The 25,658-nt window shown below is 44.1% G+C and overlaps 1 protein-coding gene across 1 annotated transcript in view; it reads left to right on the top strand.

Annotated features, from left to right (window-relative positions):
• Positions 1 to 25,658, top strand: part of MUC13 (mucin 13, cell surface associated) — a 774,931-nt gene that overhangs the window by 240,863 nt on the left and 508,410 nt on the right. The window contains exon 5 of the mRNA XM_078682060.1: positions 7,742 to 7,786. Coding sequence (XP_078538186.1) covers positions 7,742 to 7,786 — 45 coding nt within the window. The remainder of the gene's footprint in view (positions 1 to 7,741; positions 7,787 to 25,658) is intronic.

The raw sequence follows: 25,658 nt of genomic DNA, 5'->3' as shown, positions 1-25,658 counted from the left end.
GTAAACCATATATTAAACCAAAACAGAACACATCCTGATTGGAAACAATGGTTGATCTGGCCCACAGATACAAATAACTGTCAAGATAGATTCCTGAATAAAACACAGGGTTTCAAAATGACCAGGCCAGACCCTAGATATCCCCAAAGACATCACCCAGGGATAATAACAACCTACAGTGTGGGCAAATTATGCCTTCAATGGCTACAAACTTCCACACTGCCCGAAATTAAGCAACACCTAACTTTACTTACTGATGGTGCTGACTTGCGTGATTTCATAATGGGACCACGCAAACAGCGTCAAAAGCGTTTCATAGCAGCCTCTGTATATGCAGCATACAATAAGGCCTGGAAGGTTACTCAAATTGAAACAGCAGAGAGAATACGGGAAATTGACCGTATTAATTTGGAAAAATCACTTTCTGTAGTGGACAATGGGTTAATGACTCTGTCCTCCAGAATTTTTTCTTTGGACAGCATTGTGTCGTCAGCAATCGATATATTATCGCAAGACTTACTGTTATTACAACATGGTCAGTCACAATTGCGTTCTATTGTACAGCTTGGCTGGACGTTGCAAAATCTGCGTTCAGGCTATGTGCCTTGGCGTTTAATCAACACAACGTCACTATTCCAAATCTTTAACCTTACTGATAGACAAATCGGTATGGCGCAAAAGGGTGCTGATTATACAATCTTGAGCATTGAAAAACTAGAAAGATTACCAATGACAATGTCAGAACGACCTGTCAGTGAATGGATAATCCACGGAATCATAAATATTCCAATCTCAACCTTCAGGTTTCAATACTGCCAAAAATATATACAGGCTGGCATGTACGAGAAATTGGGAAAGGGGTACCTTAAAACAACTTGGAACCTGCCCTATTCACATGCATGTGTCAGTAATAAAGGACAGAAAGTGTTTCTTAGTGGCAACAATTGTGCTATGTCACTAAGCGGCACGCTTCTGTGTAACGGAATTAGTTTGCATGGAGCCTGTGAAGGGAATTCATACAACCTTTCATGTCACCAGCAAGGCGCACCTGCAACTGAAATAGAACCATTCTTTCAAAGACTCTATAATGGGAGTTACATTCTTATTGTAGACCGCAGATGTTGTAGTCTTATGCCCGGGACTCCTTATCTAGTCACTACGACGGCGAAGGTCAAGTGCTGTGGACGTTCTTTATTCCCCAGCTCCTTTCCAGACAGGGAGGCAAGGGCATGGCCCAGTTTGAAAATTACTTCTATTCGAATAGATACTTTAAGCAGAATGAAAACAGTGCTTCTTCAGACGCCGACAAGGCTCACGTCATCAAAAGAAACGTATGATCTACAAGTCGCAAGGACGACTGCAGAGATACATACATTATTATCAACTAATTCCCCCGTACATTTCGCGGAAATCCTGAGCGAAATCTTAAATATTTCTGATACCACTGGGGTCTCAAAGGTATTTAAGACAGTATTTTCGATGGCATTAACACCATTCAAAGCCATACTGGGTATTTTTCCAGATTTCGTCCATTCGATTTTTGGCGGACTTCCCCTGATCCTGGGACTAATTGCAGGAATCCTATTCTTAGTCCTTATTTTTCGTTATGGCAACCCATGTCACAGATCAAACTCTCGCGACAATGGAAGAAACGATCCTAGCCATTGGATACCGGGACCGGATATCAAAAATCCTGGGACTATCCCGGCTTAGAGACCTGAACATGACTTGGTTTCTATCATTTCGACCAATGTGGCAAAGATGTGTTTTACCTGTATTGAGATGTCTGCTATGCGGAGAAGAATGCGTGTTAGACACCTGTCTGACGCTACAATCGGATGCGCCAGTGGATGCGGATACATTGTTGGTTCCTACCAAGGTTCACGCTTTGTGCTGCCCTCAAAGGCTGCCAATCCTGATGACGGCATTCCTGGAATCTTCACCACTACGATTGAAGAGTAGTGAAGTTCAAGATGAAAGCAGCATTGAACAGGTACGACCTTCTGTCAGCAATGCGATACAGAATGTCAATGCAGACAATCATGCGCACGAATGCATGGTTACCCCTATTTCCGACTTAGTGGAACTTTCCCATGAAGCTGTTGACAGTTTTTTCGAAAGCCTTAATGATATGATGTTCTCTCCGGAACAGAAATAGAGACTTTTGAGCAAGCTCGCACACGGCGTTCCCTGAATTCGGCCTTCAACTTTAAAAATAAAGTCACATGAACAATTCTTCCCACCAGTTCACGGACAACAATTTTTCAGCAGCCCCAAATTATTTTTCACAAATTTTTCGGGACACTTATCTTCTGCTTAAAGTAAGAAACTATTCCTAGAGAACTAAGATTTCTATTTTTAGATACTTTATGAACTTTAGTTGCCCGCTGGGATGTTCACAAATATTTTATTATGTGATGAAATGGTCTCGAACTTTCTTTCTGTATAGCCATATAACCAGCCATTTCATGTGTATTTCTCATATACCAAATAAGCAATAATGTCTACAAATGCGTAGCATGGCTTAAGTGCATACAATATATATGACTGCAATTTTTCAGTATATTTGAAAATTTCAAAATGCATTTATGTATTTTGGGGTGGTAAGGTATACACTATACTCTATAGTATGTTGTACTATGTTATACTATGCATAGATTAGTAAATATGACCATAGTTAGCGTGGAGTGGGTGTCATGTATTCCTATAGGTTCTGAATCAATCCCCCTATTCCTGACCCTATTCTGGTTAAACTAACTATCAAGTTAACTAACAGTCAGCCCATGAGGCAAGAAAAGCACCCATGATGCAGATACCGTTATCTGACGCAGTCACACTACGGCACAGGAACGTGTTATCTGATTAGGTCATAACGCTTGAGATCTAATTAGACAAGCGACATTCCTCCAGCCCCTGATAAGGCATACGACGTTCTCATAACAAATCAAACCTATGACAACCTGGAAAATCCGTGCGGCCATTGTTTTGATTTCACAGAGAACTTTAGTAAAGAATGTGCTAACGAGCAAGTCGTATGACATCTTTATTGACGTATCTATGTCCATCCTTACGTCAATCTCGGCACCTTTAAGGTATAAATATTGCCGATCTTGCCCTATGCAAACACACGCGTGGTGACGAGACGGAGCAGCCACACTTGCCGAAGCCGAGAGCAGGAGCAGACCCCGCTGGCAGCAGCCCCGCCTTCCTGACGCGATGAGAGACGCGCTGCTATCTCAAGCCGAGAGACCCAGCACCGGCGCTTCTGGGCAGCCCTCGCAGGCAGCCTGGAATATCGAGAGCAGAGAAAGAGATACCATTCCTCATTCATCCTAAATTCCAGGTACAGAACTGAATAACCCCTCACAGAGAATTCTTTAGTTATTCACTTGGCAAAAACAAACTTAACTTAAACTGTAACTTTCTATTCCCGCCCACGCATTAGACTTAGGTCAGGTACACGGGGTAGGCGTATTTAGAAACACCAGTTGAGTACGTTTAGTCAAATGTATATGTGTATGTAAATATATTTTAATCATTTTAAACATCATATGGCTCAGAAACCATATCAATGTTTTTACAGTATTATTTTATACTATTGCTTTTAATGTATGCACTTTACTTAACTATAAGTATTGCAATAATATCGATCCATTTCTCTTGTACGAGAAAAGAGACTGATCAATAAATAACACCTTTTTATTGAACACGCCCGTCTCTTCCTTTTCTCTACAATCTGATGAGACTAAGAATGCACGTACTGACTGAGTAAAATAATTGCCTTGTGCTCACACGACTCTCGAGATTGACTCTTGATTAGGGGAGAGCAAAGTTGTCATGTTCTATGGTTGTCAGAAACTAAATCCCTTCTTGTCTAATCAGGTAAGTTAATTCCTCCTTGAACATTCGAGAAAGTTTCTAGCGAACTCTGAGCTACGCTGGCAAACCCAAAACTTAAGTCTAGTATCGACAGTAGTAGACCTAGTTAACGTCTGGCCTAGGCCTTTACTGCTGTAGGTATTATTCCAATGCGCAGAGCCTATTGGGAAAATAGGAACTACACTACAGTAAGTGGTATTGGTATGTCCATTGTTTTGAAAATGTTAGTTTCTATTTTTGAGTGTGTGTATCAAAGGTTATATTAGGGTGAGAGGAGGTCTGTCACGTTATCACAAGGATGATGTCATCAGTGATGTCATTTGAGATGTCATGAGTGATGTCACTGACCATGTCATCAGTGATGTAATATGTGACGTCATCAGCAGTGCATTGCGGGCGCGCAAGTTATAGTTAGCTGAACTAACTATAACGGGGGAATTTCTAGGGTTTTGTACAAGTGAAATGTCCAGCTAACTATAACGCCCCTGAAACTTATGGTTCTTTCAGTGAATTTCTAAGGTTTTTTAAATGCTAATTCCTAACTACAATGTGCCTGAAACCTATGGTTATTTCAGTGAATTTCAAAGGTTTTTTAAATGCTAATTTCTAACTTTAACGTGACAGAAACCTATGGTTTTGTTAAGTGAATTTCAAAGGTTTTGTAAATGCTAGTTTCTAACTATGCCTACAGAGGTAGGACATGTGAAGAAAGAAGAAAAAACGCACAGAAAGAAAAAAAGAAATGCAAAGGAAGCAACAGAAGTCCTCAAAGACGAAGAAAAGTGCAGGAAGAAGGAAGACGTGCAGAAAGAACAAACAGGGGAGCAGAAAGAAGCCTTGTTGCAAAATCATCCTGTCCCCTCAAATTTTTCAGATGGGTAATGGTGGTAACTGAGTCTGACTAACCAGTCCTAGAGCCATTGCTATGTTAAAATACACTTAGAATACAGTGAAAACACCTACATACACTAGGGAACACTATGCGTTGCAGTACCCCTGTTATTACCATGGCCTCCTCTGTAAGACCCTAGTGCATAATAGGGCAGGGGGATTAAAACTACCTCTTAAAACGCACCACAGGGCGCGTTTGCACACTGGTGAAGGGAGGGGGGGCTGAGGTGAAATGTGTACCAACACACCCTGTGGTCGTTTTAACTTGGGTGATAAAGTCCCCTTGAATCCTGAAAGTCCCTAGGGTCAAACTAGCCTACTAGGTACCTCCAGTAAGCGATGTTGCAGAGAGGTGTAAAAAGGGGCACGGCCTGGACCACCTCTCTGCAACGCAGTGCAGTGGCGCTTACTGGAAGCACCTGGTGGGCTAGTTGGCCCCCAGGGGCCCTCAGGATTGAAGGGGAATTATTTCCCCAACTTAAAATGCGCCACAGTGCGTGTTTGCACACGTCACCTCAGGCCCTATCCCCTCCCTTCCCCACTGTGTAAACACGCCCTGTGGCCGTTTTAAGTTGAGAGATAAAGTCCCCTTGAATCCTGAGAGTCCCTAAGGTCAAACCTGCCCACTAGGTACCTCCAGTAAGCGCTGTTGCATAGAGGTGTAAAAAGTGGCACGGCCTGGACCACCTCTCTGCAACGCAGTTCAGTGGCGCTTACTGGAAGCACCTGGTGGGCTAGTTGGCCCCCAGGGGCCCTCAGGATTGAAGGGGAATTATTTCCCCAACTTAAAACACACCACAGGGCGTGTTTGCACACGTCACCTCAGGCCCCTTCTCCTCCCTTCACCACTGTGTAAACGTGCCCTGTGGCCGTTTTAATAGGGGAAATTAAGCCCCCTTGAAACCTGAGGGTCCCTAGGGTCACACTAGCCCACTAGGTGCCTCCAGTAAGTGCCACAGAGCTGCGTTGCAGAGAGGTGTAAAAAGAGGCGTGGCCTCTGAACACCTCTCTGCAACGCAGCTCCCTGGCGCATACTGGAGGTACCTGGTGGGCTTTTTGGCCCTCAGGGACCCTTAGTATTGAAGGGGAATTACTTCCCCAACTTACAACTCGCCAGGGGGTGCATTTGCACAATGGTGAAGGAAGGGGCGGGACCTGAGATGACATGTCTGTAAACACGCCCTGTGGCGCATTTTAAGTTGGGGAATTCATTCCTCTTCAATCCTGAGGGTCCCCCGCAAATATTTTAGATAAGCCCTGGGGGTGGCGGTCCTCGGGGTTTGGGGGGGGCCTTTGAGTCCCCCCACCCATTTTATTCAAAAGTTGGGGGTGGCGGTCCCCGGGGCTGGAGGGGGCTGTGAGCCTGCGCTTCGTTTTTTTTTCGCTGCCGGATCAGGCCTAGGGAGTCAGGGTGTTTCTACCCTGCCCCCTATTTGTGTTTTGCGCATTTGTTTTTCTCTTTTCTTGTGCCTCGGTTCTACCGAGGCACAAGATGGCTGCCAACACTTCCTGGTTTGGAGTGTTGACAGCCAATTCGCATAAAGCTCATGATCGGGAGGGTGCGTGGATCCTGAGCAGCCACAGATATCACAATTTTTTTTATTTTATTTTCTCAGCAACTACTGAACAGATTTACACCATTTAACAAAAAGAATTCTTTCTGGACCAAGGACAACCTTTTTGACAAATTTGGTGTAATTCCGTTCAGCAGTTCGGGCTGTAGCCGCGACTAAAGTTTCCTATGGAAAATTGCATAGGGAAAACACGTTTTGGGACCCCCCCTTTTTTCTCGGCCCCCGCTTGACGAATCACCCCGAAACGTTTAGGATAGGAGCGAACCGGAGCGCCTCACGAGTTTTGCAAATTTCACGAAGATTCGTTGATTGGTGCCAAAGTTATTGGGAATAGAATGTTGCGATGTTCCTATGGTAACTAGGTCCGCACTATAACTACCTACTGGCGACCGCCAGTAGGTAATAAAGATATATATCTACACATTCACCATATGTACCTCAAATCTGTATTTTGAGCTTATCCTAATGTCTTTCATAGACTTCGTTTACATATGGTCACTATCTATTAATATTTACTCCAAATGTAACTCATGTAATTGCTGCCATGCAAATTCCGTCAAGCGCTCTCATACCTTCGGGTCAAGTTCGGGCTACACAAAACTCGGTAAATAAAGAAAAATAAATACATTGCTGTGGCAATTCTTTTTTAGTTAGGGTAAAGGGACATATTTATAGCATTTTCAAGTTGTTTCTAATGAATCCTGAATTTTTTAAATAATTGTTTTCTGCAATTTCACATCTCCACATTATACTTTAGAAAAAACAATAAATGCAATTGTTATTCGTTTTTCTAACCCTGCATATGTTAGTATGTAAGATTTTTTTCTAGTGATATCTTTCACGGTTGTTGTTAATCTGTGGTGTGTTGACAGTTGGTTTAACCCCTTCACTGTGGCGGCTATTCCGCCGCAGTGCTAAGGGGGCGGGGCGGCCGCGCGGCGGCCGCATGCTGGTGACGGAACCGCTCCGTCATCAGCGTCGGTTGAGCTGTGCTCATGACGGAGCGGTTCCGTCATGGCCCGCCCCGCTCAATAGAACCCTCAGCGCAGGCGCGGAATTCGCGCCGCGCATGAGCGTTCTATCGAGCGGGGCGGGCCATGACGGAACCGCTCCGTCATCAGCACAGCGCACCCGCAGCTGATGATGGAGCGGTTCCGTCATCAGCATGCAAGGGGTTAAAATATAGCGAGTTGGTTTAAATTATTTTATGAAGGCCTAAATATCATTTCAATAAACATATGTAATATTTGCCTACTTTGTGGTGTTGCAATAAGTTTTATGAAACCTATACAGAGACTTATGACGTTTATTTTGTTAGTTGGATTTTTTTGTGGGCAGCCTAGGAGTTACCTTAAATGTATAGTACAAAACATGTAATGGTCTTTTTCATTCAACAGGGACTTCAACTGTGACAGTATACAGTACAGTACCTCCGACCACAGGTAGGTTCACATGGCTTACAGAATGATAAGAATATGCTTAGAAATGCTTTCACTCACGCTGTCTGCTTTCAAACCAGTGTCGTTTCAGTTTGGACCACTCTAGCCTTGAAGCTCCTACCCCTTTCTCTGTGATATGAACCTCTTTGCTCCCTTTCTGTATACCTATTTTACTTTATCACTCTTACTCTTTCTTTGTATCTGTCTCTGAGGTGCCTAATGTTCCTGGCTCCCTCTACCTTCAAAATTCTCCCCTTCAATCCAGGCCCCATGATATCAATTGTCCAGTGAAGCATTACTATGGTAGCTGCCAGGGTCCGATTGGGATCACAATTCGGCCTGGCACTTACCAGAAAAGTGGCTCACATTTCCAGTCCCTTTCATGGATCACCATCTGGTTCGTCTCTTTAGACTACTTTTTTTTTTTAGAAATGTTTGCTAACGTAAATATTTTAAAGCTTCTAGAGGCACACTGGTTCAGGAACCACTTTCTATGGCTGCATAACATCTTTTCTGTCTGATAGCATAGGAGCCTCTGATAATTAGATCAACGAAGTTTGCGCACGATTTACAGGTGGCTTTCAGTTCATGATATAATATTCTACTTAATTCAACGTTACTCAGTGACCTCCAATCAGGGGCCCATATGGGTTTGCCACATGAGTGCACTTACTTTTGGTCTCGCTGACATCTTTCTGTACTGTACTGTTTATTTAAGTCTTGTTGCTCATTTACAGCACTGACAATGTTCCACCCAGTGCTCTCTGTACTTTTGTGGGCACAGTTTTGTGCAGTGCATCAGGATGGACCTTAATGTCATATCCAATTATTTAAGCCCCACACTCCCAACAAGGCCTAAAAGACAGTAGGGCTGAGGTGACAACCCCTGGCCGCTTCTCTTACCCCCTCCCAGCCAACCATAGCCTGAGGTGAGAATGGCACTATAGCCACAAAATCACCTCCTCCCTCGGCCCCCACGGAGGCCCCTGCATATTCACACCCTCCCCATAACCTGAAGATCATGGCCCGGCAAGGGGTGACACTCATTCTGGCCTGGGAGGCCACACAGGCAGAGGGCAGCAGTGAGAATGCCCTTATGGCCAGACGAACAACAGGCCCCAAACTCAATTGACAGCAGGTCAGGAGAGTGCTTGTGATGCTGGTGCCGCATTACAGAGGCCTAACAGGACCCGGGTAGACAGTAAGTCTCTTGGGCAAACAAAACGGCCCACAGGTACCCCTGAAGCACCGGCCCATCGTTCAATGCCCACCTTCCCAATCCGACCCTGCTAGCTGCACTATAGTAAAAGAGTACAGACGAGGTGTACCAACAGACCCAGCAAGATGCACTTGATTTTCTCAAGTTGTCTGCAGTCTCTATCCAGGGCTGAAGGTTGTTCTCATAATCAGCTATGCACGGGCCGCGATGCCGTCTGATACTACTTGTCCTTGAGCAGTAGGGTGTCTTCTTCCTAGACTGTAAGTTCCATTTAGCCCCAAGCAAAAAGTGATTACGTAGTCCCACAAGTTTCACAAAGTTTCTGCAGGTGAGTGGTTCAGTTAGAAAATGTCTTGCAGGAACAATAAAACTGGCGCCAAAAGAAGATTTATCTATTGGCGGCTCACACAGGTAGAGGCTGTGGGGCAGTAAGGCGGGGCAGGACAGGGCAGGGTGGGGGGTAGTGGAAGCTGACATTGGACGGGAATGTGAAAATTAACTAAATAAATAAAACCACTTACCTTGTGCTCGCCGCTTAGCAGCCTTCGGCGATGCGGCTCTTGCAAGGCTTTATTTAATTAGTTAGTTAGTTTTCACACCCCCGTCGTATGTCGGCTGTCACCGCTTGGATGGTAGACAATTACCTACAACTCAATGGAGACAAGACAGAAGTCTTGATTTTTGGTAGTGAACAATCCACATGGTCCCACTCTTGGCGGCCTGAAATGCTAGGCCCATGCCCCTGTCCAGCTGTATCAGCAAATAATCTTGGTGTCATAGTTCTCTCTCTTTTGACCCCCAGATCAACAGAACGGTTTTCACCTATTTTGGTATTATCAGGATCCTGAGGAAGATCTTTCCATGTCTTTCCCTCTCCTCTTGAAAGCAGGCAGCTGTTGCTCTGGTTCTGTACATATTGGATTATTGTAATGCTCTTTACTTGGACATGAATAAGTGTTTCCATCCATAAACTGTAGCTTGTACAGAATGCAGTGGCAAGACTAGTGATGAATCTTCCTCAAGTCCACCCAGTTTCGGCATCTATTAGCAAGCTGCATCCTCTAGAAAAGAAACATCTGTTCAAGGCCCTCTGCCTTGTCCATAAGGCTCTTCATAATTCGGGTTCCAAAGGTATTAACCGCATGCGTGCTAGTGGTTTTCCCGCTGCGCGCTGCGATTTTGAAAATCCCGCGTTACGTGACAAGGTCAGCTCGTCATACGCGTAGCGCAGGTAACGCCCATGACGAGCTGACCTTGTCATGAGCGCTGAAGGGGTTAAAAGACTCTTCCAACGGTATGTTCCCTCGAAACCAGCAAAAACTGATTGGTAGTTCCCAGGTTCAGGAGGCCCAGGTGGGGGGGAGAGCATTTTCTATTGCTGCCTCTAAGCTCTGGAACTCTCTCCCTCTATCGATCTCTTGTCAAGACTCTCACCTTCTGTTTCGTATGGCCTTGAAAATATGGCCCTTCATACTTTAACATCTATACTCCTTTTTGTGGTTCCTACGTCCGCTGGTTCTGTAGTGCCTTGACGCCTTTGGGCAAAGTTTGCTCTCTATAAGGCAAACATTCATTCATTCATTCGGATTCCACTACCCCATCCCACCCTGCCTCACCACCCACAGTGTTTACCTGTGTGATCCGCCGCTAGATTTATCCTCAAACCAGTCTCCTTTCGGTATCACAAATCACTTTGGTACACAAGCTATGCCCTCCTGTTCAGTTTTTATGCAAGTTACAAGGGAAGTACATTTGTATAATACACATATCTTGCATACTTTTCAGAAAATGTTATGAAATTTAGCATAAAATGTATTTCACCATGTTGCTAGGCCCTAGTTCTGTTATTGTAAATGATTGCTTGGTCTATATATGTATGTTTCTAATTTGAACCTTTGAGCCTAGCAGTTAGTCTGTGGCAGAGGGCATAATACTGGCATTGAAGGGCATGGTAAGACTACCAAAGATAATAATAGGTATAGTCACACATTGCCTGGCTGCATCATCAAATCTTTCTGTATTAAAATAAAACAGTACGATGTAACTCCACTAATACACATGCTATATTGCCCACTAGTATTGACCGTCAGTTTCTATATAACATAGTCCAAAAGAAGGTTAGATTTATGAGTTGATAGAATTAGTTCAAGAAGACTATATCCCATACAGAGTATTTCATTCTGAACATAACAGCTGATATACAATTTCCCCTATACTCTTTTAGAAGACCAACAAGGCAATTAATTAATTCTTTTGAAGAAAATAACTGAATGGTTGTAATGTCGTCTTATTTGTTTTTTATACAAATAGATTCAAATTAATGTTTTACTTCTGAAAGAAGTTTTTTTAAAACTTTAATTAGCATTTTAATGGAAAGCAATGCAAGGCACTGAGTAGCATCAAATTCCTTTTCAAGTACATCTACAAAAATTAGAGCTAACACGAGTTTTAGCAGGTTTAGGCAGGAACGTGACAATGTGCTTATTGTGTGACTAGGTCCAATAACACCCTTCTCAGTTTTTACCCCACAGTCCACAGACATCAATACACACAAAGCCCATATTGCAATGACATATACATAAACAGTTTGAGATCATATCTATGCATACTTTTTGTGACATGTGGATTAACAATTAGTGCAGTATTAGCATCGACCTACCCCACCCCTGTTGGGATATCCCCTGCTCTTGCTGAGTAGGGGGGTCTTGTTGCTGTGCGGACAGGAAGGATCTAAATGGACCCCATATATCTTTGGGTCTAGAGGAGTGCGGAATCGTGTTGGCGTATAATTCACTTCTCATGGAGCAAGATGCCAGGCTCTGTAACCATCCCTTTACTGAGGGCACTGACTTAGCGCCTCAATGGTTGGCAACTTTTAGCTTAGCTATTAGTAAACAAATTGACACAAACCTACGAACATTTTGGGGAATTGTACCCTATATCCTAAAAGGGTGATCTCCTGAAGTGGAACCATGGGCACCCACAGCATTCCACTTATTGTTTTATGGATTTCCACCCAGAAAGCCTGTCTGCGTATGCACGTCCAGGCAAGGTGAGCGAAGTCAGCTTGCGGGGCATTGCACCTCGGACAATGGTGTGACCTGGAGGGATCAATCCTATGCGCTCTTGCTGGGGTGACATAGATCCTGTGCAGAAACTTAAAATGTATCAGTTTATGGTGACTATTGAGGGAGACTTTGTTACCGCGCAGCAAGACGCCCACTGTTTGTCCGTTATGGGGTTACCCAAGTCCGATTCCCAATTGCTGCGCACCTTCAGATTGCTGCATGGGATGATGTCAGCAAATGCTTTGTAAAGCTTATATATAAGGTGAACCCCTGTCTCACTGTTAATCACTAATGTGAGCGGGTGGAAGGATGCAGGTTCTAACGGATAGTCTGGGATCATGGCATGCAACGCTGAACGAAGTCCAATAAGCACAAATCTATCCATAAATGTAGTGTCAGGAAAGAGGGATACATTATCAGGGTCGAAGATATGGCCATTCGAATATAGATCGCCCAGCTTAACAATGTTAAATTTAGCACATGTCCTCTGTACAAGTTTTTCGCATGTGATAGGTATCCACCTGGCGTTTGGCAGTGGAAGGGAAGAAGAATAAAGGAGAGGAGTGTTCGTAATGCGCCTCAGTTTAACCCATGCCCAACTTGTGGTTGAAGCTGGCTGAATGTCCCTGAGGTCTTTGGGGAATCCCTGTGGGAGCACAGTCGCCAGGGTGTCTGGGAGAACCAGATCAGATTCCGGGCGTAAAAAGGGGATCCTAGCGTCCGGGTGGTACCATTCCTGTGCAAACTGCCCTGAGCAGCTAAATAATACAATTGTAGATCTGGGACCCCGTAACCTCCTCTATCGCAGGGAAGCGTCATGGCCTGCCAGCGTACCCTCGCACTTTTATTGCCCCAAACCAATCTAATTAAGTGGGAGTGAAGTGTGGAGAAAAACTGTTGAGGGGGATCGGAATGTTCTGGAACAAGTACAGAAATTTGGGCAACACAATCATCTTGATGAGGGCCACCCGTCCGGCCATGGAGAGTGGGAGTTTAAGCCATTTGCCAATTTGCGTCTCTAGTTTGGAAATTGCTGTCCCATAGTTATGTCTGATGATCTGTTCCATCTTTAAGTGTATATGTATACCCAGATATTTCACCGACTCTGTGCACCATTCCAATGGGAACTCTAGGTCCCATTTGACTGTGCTCGCTGTAAGGGGGAAAATCACTGATTTGTGCCAATTGATGCCCAGACCAGAAAATGTTCTGAGGCGGAGTATTTCCTGCAGAAGGGGATCCAAATTTACCTGGGGGTTGCAAAAGTGTAATATGGTGGCATTAGCATATAGCGATACTAATAGCGGGCCTGTGTTGAGCTGCAAACCTCTGTGTAGATGTTTCTCCTGAAAATGTCTTATCAGTGGGTCCATAGCTAGAATAAATAGTAACGGCGATAAAGGGCAACCCTGCCTCCTGCTTCTCGTGAGGGAGAAGGGTGCCGACAACGTGCCATTCAATCAAAGCCTGGCAGTAGGTTTACTGTATAATAAGGCTACAGTGGCATTGAATCCACCTGGCATCCCCATTCGCTGCATGATGGATAAAATAAAGGGCCATTCCAGGGAGTCAATGGCTTTTTCTGTGTCTAAAAGGATTGCCGCTGCAGGGACTTCAAGGTTTATTCTGTGCAGGGTATTAAATAAAGTGCGAAGATTGAAAGCTGTGGAGCGATGAGGGATGAAACCTGATTGGGCCTGGGAGATTATAGATTCCATCAGGAGGGAGAGACGACTTGCGAGAGCTTTGGCCAGTATTTTGTAATCGAGGTTTAGTAGTGAGAGCGGCCGGTAGGAGCCGCATAATAATGGATCCTTTCCCGGCTTAGGGAGGAGAATTATGACTGCCTCGCGCAAGGTAGGAGGAAAAACTTGCCTCTCCAGGGCTTCGGCATACACCTCCAAGAGGTGTGGGATCATTAGATCCTTAAATGCCTTGTAAAATTTACCCGTCAAACCGTCGAGGCCAGGGGCTGTGGAGAGCTTAAGGGAAGTGATGGCTTTGTCTATACTGTCCGCAGAGATAGGCACCGCCAAGAACTCCTGCATATACTTCTCGAGGTATACCAAAGCGACCTCTGAGTAGTTTTCCAGCTCAGTTGGATTCTGTCCTAATTTAGCAGTATACAATGTTTTAAACTACGACAGGAATTCCATCTGGAGATCTAGTGGGCCATTGATTCGCTGCCCCGATGAGGTGTGTAATTCGGGGCTATATGCCTTACTGTGAGGGGGTCTGATCATTTGAGCCAATACCCTACCCGGACGGTCGCCTTTTCTGTAAGTCTTGGCGTTGTGATATTTTCCCATAAAAAGGATCTCCCTCTCTGCAGTATCCCTATATTCCAGGAGTAGGGCCGCGCGTTGTTTGTCCGATTGAGGGTCATTCGCCAGCTGTTGTCTAGAGTCCAGGGAGCCCAGATCTTTTTCCAAGCGGGCTAGAGTGCCGCATAAATCCTGCAACACTCTGGTGCTCTTGGAAATACATCCACCTCTCATGTAAGCTTTAAAGCCCTCCCACAACATTGCTGCAGAGTCAACCGATCCCGTGTTTACGGTAAAATAATCCTCAATTGCCTCCCGCAGTTCCTGTCTGAATACCTCGTCATCCAGAGCGCGACTGGGGAATCTCCACTGTCTCTCAAAGCCTTCGGGTCTAGGAACTTTCAGCGTCAGTAGCACTGGGGAGTGGTCCGAGTAGGTTCTGGGGGTGTCTGGATCTTATGGAACCAACATGATATCTCTGGGGTGGTCAGCCAATAATCTAATCTAGTCCACATGTCATGAGAGCTAGTGTAGTGCATGTAGTAGGTGTGTTGTGGAGCAAGTGTGTGACTCACATCCATTAAAGCAAGCTGTTCCTTCAGTGCATAAAGGCCTTACGCGCCCTGGACTTGGGGTCTGGTGCAGTCGAGGTGCTGTCAAGTGTTCGGCTGAGGGCAATATTGAAGTTGCCACCCAAGAGGAGGGGCACGGGGCCAAGCTGAATCAATTTGGAGAGTGATGAATAATAGAAATCTGGTGAGTCGGTATTGGGGCCATATACACATACCATCGCCACTTTTTGGCTCATTAGCGCACCTACAACAAATACATACCTGCCCTCATCATCTCATGTTACAGAGTGGCAACTAAATGGAATCCTTTTGTGGATTAGAATGGCCGTGCCTCTAGCATAGTTACTCAAGTTGGCAAAATACCTATGCGGTCCCCAGTTTGTGGCAAAACGAGTCTGGTCACTTTTGGGCAAGTGAGTTTCCTGTAAGAAAGCTATGTCGACCCAGTGTCTGTGTAAGTATTGAACTATTTGTCTCTTCTTTCGAGTGCCATTTAGACCACGGACATTCCATGTGGCGAAAGTCACCTCCGAAGGGCCAAAGTTGAGACCTATATGGGCCATGTTAGCGACATAAATTGGAACTGAAAAAATAAAAATTGTGTGTACTTGAAGGTTGTGCCTATATGAATGAATGAATGAATACGCACTTGTATAGAGCATGGCTGCCCAAGGGCATCCCAGCGCTTCCTGTGACACCTTATCATTCACCCCTGATCATGGAAAGAGAAAAGTCTTCAACTGCTTCCTGAACCTAAGATAGTCAGGCAGCTGGTTCCAGAACTTGGCTGCATTGTATGGAAACTGTCGGCCTCCCGTCTGTGACCGTTTGATCCTAGGAACTACATGTAGTTGTTTATTATTAGATCTAAGAGTCCTATTGGTGCGATATAATTTCACCATGGGCTGAATCAATGGGGGACCATTACCAGCAATGGACTTGTGGACGATGCACATTGCCTTAAACCTGATTCTTTCGTGGGCAGGAAGCCAGTGCAGCCGACTAAGTGCCAACTTGGCAGAATTACGTTTTGGGACCTTCATTAGGAGAAGGGCCGCGCAATTCTGGACAATCTAAATGATCTTTGTAGTTCCTTGTGGTGCACCCGAGTAGACTGCATTCGCGTAGTCCAACCGGGATAGAATAAGAGCCTGGACCAACATACGCCTGGATTAAACCGAAGAAGAGGAATAATCTTCCTTATCAACCTAAGAAGACCATAGCAGCTAACAGCAACTTTACGTGCTTGAACTGTAAAGTTCAGGTTGCAATCAAATCAGACGCCCAGACTCTTAATCTGTTTTTTCGGTGTAGGAAGGGGGCCAAGACAACTAGGCCACATAGCATCTAAATTCATGGGGGCCGCATGGCCCAGTATCATAATTTCTGTCTTGGAGCCATTTAATTTAAGAAAGGACAAATCCATCCACTTAGAGAGCTTCACAAGGCAGGTAGTTAGACCGTAATCGGCTTTCTCTTGCTGACTAAGAGACACCACCAACTGGGTGTCGTCAGCATAGGTGACAGTATGGATCCCCCAAGAAAGTACCACATCCGCAAGGGACCTCATGTAGATGTTAAACATGGTGGGACTCAAAGAGGATCCCTGGGGAACTCCATACTGTAAAGGAATCTGCTTCGAGAGAGCATCTTCTTCAAAGACCGCAAATGATCTATCTGCAAGGAAGGACTGCAAACATTTCAGGGTAGTGCCTGCTACCCCCACCTCCCTGAGTCTTTGGATCATAATTTGATGATTTCCAGTATCAAAGGCTGCGCTGAGATCTAACAAAATAATGGCAGTGCAACCTCCGTTATCCAAGATTAACCTAGACTCTTCGACCACGGCAAGAAGGGCAGTCTCCATGCCCTGATGGCGCCTAAAGCCAGTCTCGGTGGGATGGAGGCAGTTATTTTCCATATTAAATCAAGAGGAGGGAGAAGGAAGGGGTTGTGATCCATTCAGCTTCCATGTTTCTAATCATCGAAAAATCAAAGGAGGAAAGGATCACTTGTCCTGGGTCACCAGGGTTTATTAGTTTTTCATTTTGTGGTACCAATAAAAAACCCTCAATCACATGCAAAGGCTCGGGTGGCGGTATATCTTGGTTCTCCGTCTTTTTTAGGTACGTGGCAGCATCATCATTGGGTTAGTTTTTATGCTTCCTCCACCCGGAGGTGAACCACTGGTTGGTACAGTAGTGATCAGTGATGGTTGGTAACAGTGTGAGTGAAAAGGTGTTGTTATAAAACAGCTTGAGTGGCCAGACCGAAGAGAAAATTTTATTAAGTCTGGGTTAGGCTCATTTAAAAACGTAGGGGTGCGCAGGAAGGGGAGTTTAAGAGTCTTCCGCACTATTCTTTGTCCATGAAAAGGTCGACAACTTTCAGCCTTTTATATGCCCAGGAGGAGTTAGGCCGGCTTTCTTCAGGACCTAGAAAAAATTGGTCAAAAAGTGATGAAGCCCTATATTTGAAGGGTCTGGGTGAGTCTAAGTATATCAGCCTGACTCTTATAAGGCCTGGTAGTATCTGTAAATAAAGAGGAAGACAAGACAAACAAACATATATAGATTGACGCCATCTGACCCCTCCTGGGCATATAAAAGGCTGAAACATGTCGACCTTTTTATGGTATAAATATAAAATATAAATATTTTTGTATATAATAGCGATCCCACCGCCACGGCCACTGGCCGGATCTTGCCTAAAAATGCTATAACTAGAGGGAAAGGCTTGAACTACATCAGCGTCAGAATCCTTGCTGGTCCAAGATTCCGTCAGGAAAAGGGCATCTGGGCTCCTCTCTTCCAGAGGTAAGTGAATTTTAATAGAGTGTTTAGGAAGTGAGCGACACTTAAGTAGTGGCATGGATATAGGTTTAATTGCAAACGTAAAATTGTGTCAGTGCAATGCTATGAATCCCAATCCCCTCCCGCCACCCCCCCACCTAGCCTCCCCACCCATCCGGAGAGGTAACACCAGTTCTGTCCAAACATAGCATAGTACCAATGGGATCCTCAACATAGTGAAAACCAACCAAAGTAGGTACCTTCTGGTTACACCAACCTTTAAAACAAATTAAGTGAACACCAAAAGGGGGGGGGGGCAGCAATGCTCTCTCAGCCGTGTGGCATACACAGGATAATTAAAACAGTGTACCGATTCCCAGCATTAACAATGAACTACATAACAAACAGTAAGGCCTAAGGGACTGAAAATACCGCTGGTCAGTCGGGACCTGACCCAGAGAACAGTTCCATACTTGCATCTGAACCACATTGCGAAGGGCTAGAGTTTGTTACTATCTTCAGCAGGACGTTTATTGTTGATTTGGAATGTGTGGCAGAACTCCTACCCCTTTGTATGAGTGTCAAAGATACGTGCCCGTCCATTTACCTCTACCCGCATCCGGGCAGGGTGTAGCATTCCGTACTTCAGTCCAAGATTTCATAGTGTTGCCTTGACTCCCAGATATTTCCACCGGGCTTCCTGGACCATAATGGTAAAGTCAGGGTATAATGTCAATTTAGAGCCTTGTCACAGGATCTCTCCCTTTTCGCGTGATAGTCGTAGAGCAGTGTCTCGGTCTCTGAAGTTCATAACGCGGGCAATGATGGGCCGAGGTGGGAATCGTGGATTGGGTCTGGAACCCAGTGACCTAGAGGCGTGTTCTATCACAAAGCCCCGAGTGAAAGAGTCTCTCCCAAACACATCTATCAGTATCGTCTCCACCAAAGTGTCCATGCGTCCAGCAGCTGTAGATTCGGGAACTCCCAAAATGCAAAATGCGAATGTTGTTTCGGCGACTGCGCGCTTCCAAATCTTCATTCTTTATTGCAACGTCTTTAAGGATACATTCCATGCGTTCCAAATTCTTTAACGACTGCGCCATGCCATCTTCCAGGTCCGAGGTGCGGAACTCTACCACATCGAGGCGCCTGTCGTGTGCTTGGACCTTAGTCCCCAGCTCTGCTATGTGTTTACCCAGTGTATCAAATCGCACGTCCAATACTTTAAACCCCACCCTCATCTCCTGCAGGGGTGAACTCAACTGGCCAGCGCTGTACTCGGACATTGGAGCTGTCTGACTACCCTCTGCCATGTCGCTGTGTTGATCTTGAGTGGCCTCTGTGACCTTTTCAAAAGGGAGCAGGCGTTGTTTGGGGTCCTTGTGGCCCATGCCGCAGTTGTACCGAGAGATAAAAAAACAGGCCCCCTGAGTCTAGGCCTTCAACCGTGGGGTTAATGTGATAAAATGGAGTGCCACTTGACAGTTTAATAGAGCGGCGGTTCACCCAAGGAACACGCTGTCAGTCGCCCAGTGTGTGGTTAGCGCAGTGTCCGGGAAGGGTCCTTGTGGTTGTGCGGGTCCGCAGGTGAAGAGGCTGAAGCTGCATCTGTGCAAGCTGTGCAGTTATGGTACAATTATCTGCTGGGGCAGCGGGTTCCAGCGATGGTTTTGCGGGGCAGTCTCGGCAGTGGCAGATTGAAAATCATGGGCTGGTCCGGTTTACGCACTCCCCGCCAAGATTTCCCAGGTAGGGGGCCCCAGCCAGGCCGACACCAGGTAGAGGAAGGGGAATGGTGGGGACGCATCCAGGCGCTGGCTCAAGGCAGTCACTGTGTCCCCAGGAGCACCGGTCAGGCCACTGTGTATGCGGCCGTGGCCTATACTGTAAGGTGCGAGCGGGCCCTGTCCCCGCTAGTTCTGGTGTTCGCGTCAGAGGGCAATCACAACACTCAGCGAGCGAGAGGCCTAATGGAACCCCCGCTGGCAAAGCGCCGACTCGCCTACCATGTAGCTGCCCAGCGCCTGAAAACACGACCGCCACTCACCGCATCCGTTGTGCCCGGGGCTCAACTCAGCTCGTCCTCATCACCGCAGCTCCCGGAGTCTGTGTGCCGCCATCTTGGTTCTCGCTCCGGCCGAGCGTTCAGGCAATTCCATCCCATCCTCCATCCCATCCGCTGCCCCCAGTTACTCCAAATGGGCACCGCCAACTCCTACACGCCTCCGCATTTCGCTCTGCTCTGTACATAGCTGTGGGCCGCGCTGGAATCTGGGAAAGGGTCGGAAGCGCCACTACGGCCGGGAGAGCTCTAGTGCGGTGCGGCCATCTTGGCTCTCGGCTTGGTCACGCCCCCCCACTTCTGAAAGAAGTTTAGAATATAATTTTGTGACATTGTAATGTTGCTCTAATGGAAAACTTCCCACTAAAATGAAAACCCCTTTCAGGTACTAGATTGTATCTTGCATTGATGAAGGGATAACAAGTAGACGTTTTGTAGGATATTTGACTAACACATTTTTAGATTTTAAATTTCTACCCCTTTTTGAGGAATATTTATACTTTATACCTTCAGCCTTTCCTAGAAGCCTTTTTATACGTTTTCGTTTGGGGGCACTCCCAGTAAGATCATATACCCACAAATGGAATAAAGCACAGGCAACAGTGACCTGCTGTCCTATGTGCAATCAGGGTGACGAAAACGAATTTCGCCTACTCTTTTTCTGCCTAGAGTATTCGTCCCCCCATAGTAAATAGATCATGCCCATATTTCGGTCAACTGGGTGTTACGCGTTATCAAGTAGCGTTAAGGATACTAAAGACTGACCTATCCTTCAGATTTGTTTTAGCTGTCAGTAAATTCCTAGAAGCAGTTTGGCACAAACGTAATGCAATTTTTAAAAATCAAACAGCGTATTGATTATTGGCTCTACTTTACTCTTCATTTGCTACAATGAACTGTCTTTTTATGTACTGAACTTATGGTGTTTTACTGAATTTTATTGATATATATTTAATGTGTTTCTAGTCTGTATTGACCCTGTTTATGGTGTTATCTTATTGATTTTGTAATACTATTGTGGTATCAGCAGTTATATCATTTCAGAAGCACTTGGCACTTTAAACCAGAGGAACGACCTTGATGAGGGCTGTTATTAAGTATGCTGCTATCATTGTATATGGATACTAGCTATATTTATGTTTTGTTTTTTGTTGTTTAGTATTTTATTTGTATTGTATAATTTATATTTATAGTGGTATTTGATTCAAGGTGTATTCACTATGTACTAGAGGTACTGCTGTTTCTTGCCCATAATGGTTGCGGCGTGCTAGGCAATAATACAATTTATGTTCTGTGTTATTTTAATGTTTTATTCTGTTTTGCTGCAAACCTTGATGGTTGTTACAACCGAATAAAGTAACTACTACTACTACTAGATTGTAACAGTAGGAATATATCAGACCGTTATGGGGTGTGTGACGGGTGGGTGTGAGTCTGGGATACTGGCTTTCCCATTTGAGGAGTACCTTATATTCACTATTAAAACTCGATGCATACTGAATGACACATTTTCTTGTTTTTAACTCAGTAAATCATTGAGATCTGCGGGCATTGCTAAGATACATATCGGGCTATATGGAGATGTGCCATGATGACTTGGGATGCAGCGGAAGACATTCATTGCACATGCTTTAGAGGCAGAGTCTGCAATATTTATGTCACTTGCCAGGAGATAGGAATATGATATTTAACAAGCAATACTGAGTCTCAAGCTAGCATCCCAGAGTTAGTGAGCTCATTGCAAGCTTAAATATCTTAGGGCTCGACGCCTGGCAGCTCATTGAAAGAAGAAATACACATCTGGGGCTGAGTTATAGATGCGGTGCATATCCCTTCATTTTGATGGGCACACCTTTTTAAAGGTGCACCTATCACAATGAAGGAAATTGCGCTGTATTCCAATGAATGCACTGCCCCCAAGGCAGTTGCGAACTCAGTCTGCCCTAAGGGCTGCGCATTCATGTGAAAACCTGCACTTTATGAGGGGTTAGAGATTCCCTTACAGTTGGGTGATCTGCCCCCGCCTGCAAGGGGATGTCTGGGGGGTCCATAGGACTCCTTGCAGAGGGCTGCTTTCAAGACGGGCAGAGGCAGTGGGATTCCCTAATTTGCATGGGGCACACCCCCATGCAAATGAGTGAACACCCTTTTGAAGATAGCACTGGTGCTGTATGTGCGCCAGCGCTATCGATATTTCAGAAGTCTCTGAAGACCCTTCTGTAATACCAAAGTGCCCCAGGGGCATGTTGTGTAATACAGCCCCTGACAGTTGAAAAGACATTAAGACCTGCAGAGTGAAAGTTAAACAGAAAATCAATCGTCAGTCAATCAATTTGAGGAGAGGAGCTGGTCTAACGGCTAGGGCAGTCGACCGCATATCTGGGGAACTGGGTTCGAGTCGCGGCAATGACGCTGAACATCCTGTTATTCTGGGCAAACCACTTAATCTCCCCGTGCCTAACAAAAACAAGCATTTGCAATGCAATAGGTCTCGCATTAGGAAAGTTTGAGCTATTGATATTGTAAATGACAATTTTTTTTATTTATCTGTTGGTTTTAAAAATAGCAAAATTAATAGCTTTGTCATTTACAATGCCAATAGTTATAACTTTCGCAAATGTGACACCTATAGCATTTGTAATGCAATATGTGTTGTATTTACGTGACTTACATGTATTGATATTACAAATAACAATGGCTTTTAATTTTTTTTAATAATTAATTTGTTAAATAAAAGTTATTGTAATTTATAATGGCAATAGCTTAAACTTTTGTAAATAACTTTTGTGAAGATTATGTTCAGTGTATTTTATTGTGACGAAAATCCAAGAACAGAAGTGAAATATTAACATCTTTTTGTGACATTTGTAATAAAGCTTGAAACATTGAGAGAACATATTTGAACCAGTTGTGGAATGGTTACACAAATTGATGCTGTGGTGGCGCTGAGTGATGTTGTGGTGGCGAACAAGTGATGCTGTGGCGTTCAGTGATGCTGTGGTAGCGCATAGTGATGCTGTGGTGCCCCTAAGTGATGCTGTGGTGGTGCTGAGTGATGCTGTATGCTATGCTATGTTTTGTTATGCTATGCTATGCTGTGTTTTGTTATGCTATGCTATGCAATGTTGTGTTATGCTATGCTTTGCTATGCTATGCTATGTTTTGTTATGCTATGCTATGTTTTGTCGTGTTGTGTTTTATTATGCTATGCTTTGTTTTGCTATGCTATGTTTTGTTATGTCATGTTTTGTTATGCTATGCTATGCTATGTTTTGTTGTCTTTGGTATGCTATGCTATGTTTTGCTATGCTATGATATGTTTTGTTTTGCTAGGCTATGTTTTGTTGTGTTTTGTTAAGCTATGCTATGTTTTGGTGTGTTTGCTATGTTTTGGTATGCTATGTGTTGTTGTGTTTTGTTATGCTATGTTTTGTTATGTTATGCAATGTTTGTTATGCTATGCTATGTTTTGTTTTACTATCCTATACTTTGTTTTGTTTTGTTATGCTATGCTATGTTTAGTTTTGCTATCCTATGCTTTGTTTTGTTATGCTATACTATGTTTTGTTGTGTTTTGTTATGCTATGCTTTGTTATGCTATGCTGTGTATTGTTGTGTTTTGCTATGCTATGCTTTGTTATGCAATGCTATGTTTTGTTATGCTATGCTATGTTCTGTTGTGTTTTGTTATGCTATGCTATGTTTTGCTATGCTATGATATGTTTTGTTATACTATGGTTTGCTATGCTATGTTTTGTTATGCTATGTTTTGTTGTGTTTTGTTATGCTATGCTATGTTTTGTTGTGTTTTACTATGTTTTGTTATGCTATGTTTTGTTATGCTATGCTTTGTTTTGTTATGTTATGCTGTTTTGTTATGTTATGCTATGTTTTGTTATGCTATGCTATGCTATGTTTTTCTGCAATGTGTTGTTGTGTTTTGTTATGCTATGCTAAATCTGTATCTGAGAAACTCTGATGAATTATAATAGGGATAGTAGTCAATGAAATCATAGTTGGAACTATGCAGTGCTTGAAATGGAAAGATAGAAGTGCAGGTACTCTGTGGCAGAGTACCTGCTTGTTTCTGAGAAGTGCCGGTACTCTCCCTCTCAAAATAAAAAAGTGCAGTTACTCCGTACCGGACAGTACTGGCCCATTTAAAGCACTGGAACTATGGCATGAAACGTTCCTAATCTGGACAACTCTAATAAGTATTCTTCAATCAGAAAACTTATAAATAAAACAGTATTGCAACTCCCAATATATTTCCAATGTTGGTATGTGGAAGAAACTAGTATGGTAGATAGATCTCACATCCCCTTTCACCTCTATTGCTGCGGTGTAATGGCAGGAAAAGCACCTTCACAACTAGTTAGGAGAGGTCCAGAATTCGTTTTTTTAAAAAGGATACTGTCATTTTAAAACCTGGATAGAGACCCAGTGCAAGGATCTTTCGCCACACGCAGGTCTAGACCACTATCATTACGTCATAGCCCATTTACTACAAGGTTTTCAACCGTGCAATGGCTGGTAGACTGGTGGTGAGAAGGAACTGTGCAAGAAAAAGAAAGCAAGCAAATTAGGAACCCACAATGGAGATGGACTTCTAAGGCGCATTTTGATAGCATACATCTGTTATGGTGTCTCATCCATTTCCGGGCTGTAAAGATTGGCAGCTAATACTGAAAATAGTTTACAGGAATTTATTGAGATAAGCGTGCCAGTGAAATCATATAATAAAATACACTGTGTTTTTTTTTAATTCAGGTCATACGTATAAACAGCCACGCATGAGCAGTGTACAAAAAGTAATAAAACGAACATTGCAAAAAACATAAAAAAGCAATTATAGTGCATGCTCAAAGAAGACAATTACCGATGCAGGGAGGAGACTAAAATCTGTTTGGAAATGCCTAACAATATATACTTTTTGAAGAGCGGATCAGTAGAGAATCAAAAAAAGAAGAGAAGGACCATAGGTTTCATAGTCTATAAATAAGACCCAAGTTTTTACATTGGGAATGGGAACTGAATCATAGAAGTGTCAACTGCCAAATACCTGAACTTAACTCGCTCGCTCTTATACTGGTTTTTTAGGATTTTGGAAATGCAACAATTAATGTGCTGACAAAATAAAAGCTATATATGCTGATTTTAGTAATGCTGCATAAATGCTAGTGCGTGGGAAAGCTGCTTAAAGGGTTTAGAAGGGGGAGGAATGTTCCCAGCGCCTTGTACTTAAATGCAAATGAGTTTAAACAGCTGCTTGGGAGAGGAATTGGGGATGCACAGGCAAGGCATGTGGTTTCACAACGTCTGTCATGGGCTCTGTATGGGGTGGATCACCAAAATATTTAAAACAGTGGTGCACTTTAGCACAACAAAAAAACAGGTGGGGGCGGGGGTAGAGCTGCACGCGCTGCGTGGTGTTGATTATAGCATGTGCTATTATTTACTTATTGTCCCTTGTGCTTTTTCTTAACTGTACCATGCTGCACAAGCCAAATAGTATTATGATGTCATGTTAAAATGTGGACATTATACATGTGTACGGCACTGGAGAGTGTTCAGCTGGGGCTTTACATACAATACAAAGCCTAACTTAGAAGAGCGTCTGAGCAGAAATTATAACAATTAATGGCGACAAGCTGCTCAAGGCCTCAGCAATGGAACCCATGGTGTTGGATGAAAGGGGAAGGCATGTGCCATTTTGAAGAACATACTTTTGTGGAGTATACAGAAAAAAATTAGATACTTCCAAAACAAAAAATTCAAATAAGTGTTCGGATGAAAAATGAGGAACGTCCAAAACAGAAAATCGGTCAAAAAACTAAAGTTTGTGTTCGGATGCAGGCTTCTACTAAATAAACAATATTGGATGAACGTTCATTGAAT

The sequence above is a fragment of the Lissotriton helveticus genome, chromosome 3_1, assembly GCF_964261635.1.
Source record: "Lissotriton helveticus chromosome 3_1, aLisHel1.1, whole genome shotgun sequence".
NCBI classification, from domain to species: Eukaryota; Metazoa; Chordata; class Amphibia; order Caudata; family Salamandridae; genus Lissotriton; species Lissotriton helveticus.
Note: the sequence above shows the minus strand (reverse complement) of the source record. Positions and strands in the feature narration are given on the sequence as shown.